This window comes from Euwallacea similis, chromosome 1 (genome assembly GCF_039881205.1).
Source record: "Euwallacea similis isolate ESF13 chromosome 1, ESF131.1, whole genome shotgun sequence".
In the NCBI taxonomy this organism is placed as follows: domain Eukaryota; kingdom Metazoa; phylum Arthropoda; class Insecta; order Coleoptera; family Curculionidae; genus Euwallacea; species Euwallacea similis.
This window is the reverse complement of record NC_089609.1, coordinates 5281152-5289166: the sequence shown is the minus strand read 5'-3', so window position 1 is coordinate 5289166 and position 8015 is coordinate 5281152. Positions and strand designations below refer to the sequence as shown.

The following is an 8015-nucleotide window of genomic DNA, read 5'->3' as shown; positions in this document are numbered from 1 at the left end:
AGTTCTTCTTTTCTTCAGCTTGTGCTATCTTGAATCCATATTGCGGAACCAATTTTTTCAGCAGCTAGTTCCATAACTTCAGCTTTTTTTTCTAATAGCTTTACTTGTGCGAATCGCTGCCATTTTATAAGTAGTTTGGACCTGGGGACTAGTTTCATGAGGGGCAGGATTGTATTTAAGAAGTAATTCATGTTATTTATATCTTTTCTAGAAGAAATATAATAAATTGAAACTCATGCCATCAAGTCCAAACAATAAGCAAATTATGCTTAGTATCCTGGCAAGTCCCATTTTTTAAAATTACAATCACCCCGAAGATTTAAAACGTCAATTAAACCCATCAATTTACGTTTAAGAAAAACATTTACAAATATTTAATTTAGTACAAAATTAAACTTATTTTCAATTAGTTCACAAATCACTTAATTTAATTATCAATAAATCTCTTAAACAAATTCATTTCATCCATCTTTAGAACCACTTTAATAGAGTCCTCCAAGTCCTGTATACTTCTATTCAAAGCTTTCATTTCATTCTTCTTTTCCAAACACATACTTTTCGGCGACCTCAGCAAACTCTTTTCAGCTTTATCTATCACATTTTGAATATCTTCAGAATCAAGACATGTCTCCAGAAGTCTTTTCCTTGTAGATTCCGATGATTTTTTTGCGAAATTCTCTGTTTTATTTGAAATTATTTTCTTAAAGCCTTCGATGGTAGGATTATTCCTATAGAACCACTCACTGGAACTATAGTCGTTGAGCACATTTACGTCATAGATAACTATCAAAGTACTAAAGACATCCGAAAATATCTCTTTTGGCAAACTGAAATCGTGTTCTTTCAGCAGCTCCCGGGCGATTACTTGAATTGCCTCAATCCATGTTAAACTTCTAAAATCTCCATCTAAAGCACCTTCTTTAAGTACATTTAAAACGGCACTTAAATGGTCGTTGGGCTGCTTAAAAACTTGTGAGCAATATAAAGTCACAATTCGCTCTAAATCATCTTTGGTGTCTGGGGGCCATTTATCAAGGAAATTTGGTAATTTTAAGTCGTTTAGTGCTGATTTTACGAGATTTTCGTACGTTGGCGAAACCCAAAATGTAGGAAAGTGCCTAGAAATGTTAGTGTGAAAATTAAATATTTTGATGTCTTAGTTTTAAATGACGAACCTGTAATCACAAGGTAAATAATCAGGAAATTTATCTGAAAAATATTCTCTGAAGATTTCAGGAAAAGTCGCGTATTCCTTACAATTTTTGTCAGTCACAATTTTGGTGAGTAAACTTAAGGCTTCATTGTAGAGATTTATCACTATGTTAGGGTCTCTCATGCAGAAGTTGTACTCTAGGTTCCACTTGGCGTAACTTCCTGAAATTAATGACAAAGGCATAATTTTTTAAACATAAAAGAGCATCATAAAACACCTAATTTCGAATAGGTGGCCAATGCTAGACAAAACCAACGTTCTGAACCCTTTTTGTTCATGAAAAAAGCCAAGAACTTTGTGAAATACGAGCTCCATTCCGATCATTTTGAAATATAGGACTTTTAACGGTTTCGACCGTACAGTTAACCAAAAATTAATGCTAGATTTTTACAGCTCGTAACGCACAACATAATGTATACTATAGAAAATTGATTTTATACGTAATAACTTACCAGATTTCTTCCATATTTCGGTACACAAATATGTAGTCAAAAACCCATACAGAGTGTCCATCTCCAAAGGTGGGTATTTCTCAACTCTTTTAGCCAAAAATATCAGCCCGTTGTCAATAACACTCAACAAATCTGACGAGTTAATATGGCAACTATAATAATCATAAAAACAAGTTACACAGATAAAATCAAAATTACAACATTTACCTGTAAATCATGTAATCAGACACAATCCCATTCGCTTTAAGATTGAGCAAATATTCCTCAGAATTGGAGTTATCTTCCAATATAAGAACGACAGGTAACTTCACATGAACTCCGAAATCTTTCAAGTTTTCAAAAATGCGCTTTTGCAGTACTTCATTAAAGTCCTTAGCTATAAATATATATGCGCTGGCATCACTGTTTTTCACTTCAAATCCCTGTTGCTTTTCTACACAATAAGTCACTGTTTTATGCTGTTCGATATAGATTGTGTTGCCGTATTTATTCAATTGCCAGTTAATACGAGACTTTAACATCCGTTCTAGCTTGTGAAGACCGGTAATGACTTCATTTATATCTACATAAACAATTGTACAGCATGAGACATAAACTGCTGACAAAAAATAATCTAACTTCATTTTTCAGTTATTTTTGTGTGCTCATATTTTAGAAACACCACGACAACTATATTTATATTAATGGTGTTATATGAGGCAAAGGAAAATATCTTACATTCATCAGTTGCTACTAATTGCCCATCAATGTTCTTAAAGAGCAACAGTAATCAAAACCTCAGTTTATTTTCACTTATTTTCAAGATAAATATTCGTTAGTTCTAGAAGAGAAAGCCTTCAATAATCTTTTTTGTTCACCAAAAATTTACCAAATCCTTTTCAAAATGTAAGCTTTCAAAAATTACTCAACAATATGCAGTTCCCACTACTTTCAGGAGCAGGTTATTTACCTGGTAAAGAAATGACAACCTTCCAATAAATGTGCTGATGCCATTTTTCCTTCAGCTCGCATAGCCTTCGTCGCAAAGAAGAATAAGTCAAATGGAACAGTTTCAACTGCTGTATTGGAGGGTCGGCGATCGCAAGAAGCTCAAACGAGTAGCCATATTTATACCTAATAAAAGTCACATAAAAAAATAAACCAAGAAATTCATACTCCTGAGACTCTTACCTTTTCATGTCGCTTAGAGCGGACTTCTGAGATTTGGCCTGGAAATCTCTTGCACACTCATTAACAGATTTTGTGTTTACAAACGTAGGCCTACAGTCGAAGGCCTTGCGCTTTTTCATGCGACTTACCGTCACGCTGCGCCATTTCTGACATATACGTATGAGGGATCGACGTTTGATATTACCGCTGATACGTTTTAGGGCGTCGTGGCGTAGTTTTAGATCCACAGCTTCAACCTAATAATAATCCATATTTATACTAATCAGAGAAAATATCAGTGATTGATTAAGTTTTTAACTAATAATAAGCAATAGTAACAAGAAGAAAGAAGTAAATAAAAACCTGCCAGAAGTAGACATTACAATACTATATATCTGTTGTTGTTCAAATTGATATGGTGGAGTTCGATTTTTATTTCGTAATAAAAAAAATTCAATCTTACCATTTTTGTAACAACACTTCTAACTGTAAACTCAATCTCCAGCCTCTTCCTTTCCTCTTCAGCTTCCTTTCTACGCTGCTCCATCTCTGCCAACCTCCTTCTCATCTCTTCTTCCTGCCTCTTCCTCTCCTCCTCCAACTGCCGCTCTCGCTCTAACCGTCTTTCCCTTTCAACCCTCTCTTGTTCTTCCCGCACTTTCTTCTCGGCTTCTTCTTTCAACTTCCTTTCAACTTCTTGTTTAATCCGCTCAGCTTCCAACCTCCTCTTTTCTGCAGCTTCCTCATTCTTACGTCTAATTTCCTCATTCCATCGCCTTACTTCCTGCTCAGCTCTTTTTCTCTCCTCTACTTCTACTTTTCTTCTCTGCTCCTCTTCTTCCTGTTTGCGTTTTTCAAACTCCGACATCTGCTCCAAGGGCTGTATTAACCCCACACGTTTATAATCACTGGGAAAAATGTTGGGAACTTCAGTAGTTGCCGTAGGGCAATTTAAGACGAACGAAAAGCCCCCTTTTTTGGGGATTTCACTGTTTTTTTGAGGTTCCTTTGTAGCGAATATATTTGTGGGGTTGAAAACCTGCTCTCGATGCTGCAGCCTCGGGTCTCTATTGTTGGTAGCAGAAGAGGCGAATATGTTTGTCTAAAATATGACTAATAATAATGACTCGAAAAGAATGATATGGATGACTACCTGACGGAACACATTTTGGTTTGCTTCATTGCCTATCGCTTCAACTGAAACTAAACCCCGATCGAAGATATTTGGGTTTAATTGAGAGGAAAAAATATTATCTGATGCAGTTTTGTTGTCAATCTCATCTTTCGGTGTAAATAAATCTAAAAAGGAATATAAAAGATTATTACGCTTCAAAATGGAATAAAAAATAAAACACTACCTATATCATCTTTCAATTTAGAGGCGAAAATGTTTTCGGGTGACTGAGGCCTACTCACAGGTTGGGCAAAAATATTGCCAACTGCCTCAGGCTTCGATTGCGTTTGCCCGAAAATGTTAGGTGCTTTTACGACTGGGGCAAATATGTTTTTAACGTCTTCTTTAGGCTGTCCAAAAACATTGGGCGAAGTAGTCCGCGTAACGTTTAAGTTTATCTGCTGAGTTTTCGGAGAGAAAATGTTGCTTGCAACGTTCTTTCTCTCTGGCGTAGACTCTCTAGAAATGTGTAATTATTTTCTTGTTTAAAGCTGAGGAAATGTGTTTTACCTGGAATCACCTTCATCAAGCAGCTGATCTTCAATACTAAGCTCCAATTCATTGAACATTTCATCGTGAACAAGAAAACCATTCTCATCGAAACTATTCTGCACTACATGACCGAAGGTTTTCATGTATAAATCCGAGGAAATTTCTGCACCATTTACTACCACCCCTAAGAATGAAATTAAGAACCATTGTGGAAAAATTACAAATTTGCGCAAGGATTACACATATTAGTTTAGGATTAAATAAATAAATAAGAATGAAGAACTTACCGATTGTAGCTTTCTTTTTCTCCTCCACACATCTTGACCGCTCCAACACATAAGGAAATTCTGGCGTGATGAATGAACTCCTCTCAATTAAAAAACTAGTACAATCTTTATTCACTTCTATCCCGTACGTTTTCATAAAATCTATAGTAGCTTCATCATCGTCAAAAAAAAGCGAATGTGTTAGCTCGTGAATTGGATAAAAAGAGATACTCTTGGGAGGAGTAAAGCACTTGATTAAAGATTCTATAGCTTGCTGCCGAACTTGCACAAAGTAACGCATTAGAATACAGGCATTTAAATATGTGCTTGATCTTATTAATTTAAAAAATTTTACGTAGTTGCGTTTTTCAAAAGCTGAGTATACTTGGAGGGCGAACTTTACTTCCGGTGACTTTTGGATGTCTCTGTGCAGTTGTTGCACCTATAAATCAAGTCCTTGATGGATTTTATAAAACAAAAAAAATTAAAATTTTACCTCCCACATGAAATTACCATCACTTAAATTAAGTAAAATTATATAAGAACGAAATTCAGCCTCATTTGAACACTGTTCTCCTTTAAGCTGCAAATCATGGTACATATACTTCAAAGTTTGCAGACATTTAGTCAAATTCTCAGTGTTAATTTTCTGATCGAAAACAGAGGGGTCCTCTCCCATCAGCCTTGCTGAGCAATAAATGTGAAACCTGGCGCATTGCTCAACTAATTGTACTGACTGCTGACAACACAGAGCCTGTTGAGTTATATCCTTGCGGATCCCTCTAGTTCGGTCCCATACAAAATGGAACCATTCGCCCATATTTACCTTCAAACTTTAGATAGAAATATATGGGAAACAATTTTTTATGTTCACCTCAGAATCGTTTTCAGCTAATTCCATGATGTCGCACATGAGATAAATCATGGTCATTTGTAATACAGAGACAGGTCTAAGTTCGTGAGGTAAGGGCGACTCTTGATCAGCCGAGCTACGGCTATATTGTTTAATGGCTTTTGAGGCGTCCATGGAGTGCTTTCCTGCACCATCTTGCTCATACAAAGCAACCTGTACTTGAAAAATACTTATGAACAACTAAATCATGCATGAATGTATCTGTAGATATGAGGTAAAAATTATTACATTTTGTCTAATAATGAAACTTACAAAATTAAATACTTGCCTGATGTTGGACTTCCCTTAGGAGACGTTCTTTTTCGGGGCACATGTCGGGACACGTGCCAACGGTTGGGCTCGATTTGAAATGGGATTTTTTTAAGTTTAATCTATTTTTTCAGACAAAAAAATATATATATGAATATATATAAATGCTGATCATAAAAAAATTACAATAGACAATAAATTGCAAATATAGGGCATTGGCTAAGCCATTTACTAGTTACTATTAAACATCTCACAACTAGATAACAGCTGATGAAGCTGAGTTATTTTGTTTAATTACAATTTGAACTTATAAACTCACAAATCCAGAGAATGCTAGTAAGGTTATTTCCCATTCTTCTCTAATACATTTAATTAATTAAAAGATTATGTTTCTTATGTTTAATTTATACATAATAATAGCATATAATTCAATTGAATCCATACCTCAAAAGTTTATCTCTTGCATCCAATAGTCTATACCTTTCCTCCACAGTGTTTGTTTGTGATTTCACAATTTTCAAAAGTTCCAGTTGTTCTGCTGTTAACCTACATTTAATTAATTTAATTCAAGCTCTGCTCTAAGCTGCAAGACAATTCCTTACATTTTAATTTTCCCTTTATTTGCATTTTTAACCACTGGACCGATTTTCTTTTTAACTCCTAATGCTTTTTTTGATTTATCTGCTGTAAACACTGACGAAACACCTGCTGTCCTTTTCCATACCCTATTTAACTTAAGTGCCTTTGGGGCCTTGTTTATTTCAAGTGGAGCATTGTCTGCTGTAAAATCTACCACATCTATAATATCAGGTTACATATATAATATGAGAAATTTAAATGTCATTAAGATAAGTACTTTTTACTTCAGTGTAACCACCCATAGCAGCTAGTTCTTCATCAATATCAGTCTTGTTAATATAAGAAACATGGCGCTTAGCAAGTTCATCTGGCTTCAAGTAAAACAACTTATGTTTTTTGACATATTTTTCTCTCATTTTTTTCCTTGATATATGCTCTGGATCAGTTTTGGGTGGTGATGGTGTTGGTGGTTCAAACTGTAATGATGTTCAGCTTAAGGCCAGGTTTATTCAACTTCTTAATTTTTAATTATTTCTCTGAATTTTTATTTATAAATTTTTAAGTTATGAACATAGTATCTTCTTTAATGATATTGTTTATACACGATCTTAACTCTACTATATAGTGCAGTTGTAAATAAAGGCCGCCCCTTTGTTTTTTGAACTCCATAACATAGGAAGGTGAAACTTGGTATAGCATAACTATGCAAATGTTACCATAGTTATTAATTTTAGTTAAAAATGAGCCACTTTCAGTATTGGCAAGAAATATTTATTATATTCCTATATTTACTGTATAGAATACAAAAACATACATATATAAAATCAAAATCAATAGTTCAACTTACAGGCTCAACTTTAAATGAATGCCCTTCATATTCACTGGGGCCAGCCAAAGCATTCAAATAATCATTTAGATTGGTGAATTCAATAACAATGGATCTTTGCTTAGGTTTGAAGATCAACCGCACAATTTTGCCATACTGTCGAAAATAGCTTTTGCACAGTGACCTGTCGAGGTCGAAGATATCTGGGTATAAGGAACATCTGAAAAAAATTTGAGCCATGGGAAATTTTGGCCAAAAAATATGGAGAGTACTTACGTTATTTTAAAGGTTTTTGAAACGGGCTTTGAAGTATCAGGATTCATTTCTTAGTAAAAAAATTAAAATGTGGTTGAAAAATGAGAGAATCCCAGGGGGAACATCAGTGGTTATTGGAAATTGTTTATAGAAAGTTATATATGTAATAAAGAGAACCCTATAGTGCTAAATTGAGGGAAAAATCCCAATTAAAAAAGTTATTGCATTTGCAATTGAATTAAACATAAATTAAATTAATATTTTACAAATGCAGAAAACAAATCGCCGAAAAACCAAAACAAAGATGACGTAAACAAATGACATGTCGGTGACAGTGACAGAAAAGGAGGGAAAAGAAATTTCCTTCGTTCCTGAGAAAACAAAGGATTTTATGAAGTCATGTGATTCGATAAGTATCCTTGATAAACGCGGGAAAGTAACATTACT

At 34.5% G+C, this 8015-nt stretch overlaps 1 protein-coding gene across 1 annotated transcript; it reads right to left on the bottom strand.

The window, feature by feature from the left end:
- Nucleotides 1-248: 248 nt before the first annotated feature.
- Nucleotides 249-7790, bottom strand: xmas (RRM_XMAS2 and SAC3_GANP domain-containing protein xmas). Its single transcript, XM_066406385.1, has 19 exons — nt 7590-7790; nt 7335-7533; nt 6765-6963; nt 6511-6706; nt 6353-6454; nt 5928-6030; nt 5621-5812; nt 5243-5572; nt 4768-5188; nt 4499-4664; nt 4173-4447; nt 3968-4113; nt 3278-3916; nt 2836-3071; nt 2615-2778; nt 1873-2227; nt 1666-1817; nt 1176-1374; nt 249-1118 (listed from the first exon to the last, which is right to left on the bottom strand). The coding sequence occupies exons 1-19, from the start codon at nt 7634-7636 to the stop codon at nt 428-430; spliced, it is 4812 nt and encodes a 1603-aa protein (XP_066262482.1). The 5' UTR covers nt 7637-7790; the 3' UTR covers nt 249-427.
- Between the last annotated feature and the right edge of the window lie 225 nt (nt 7791-8015).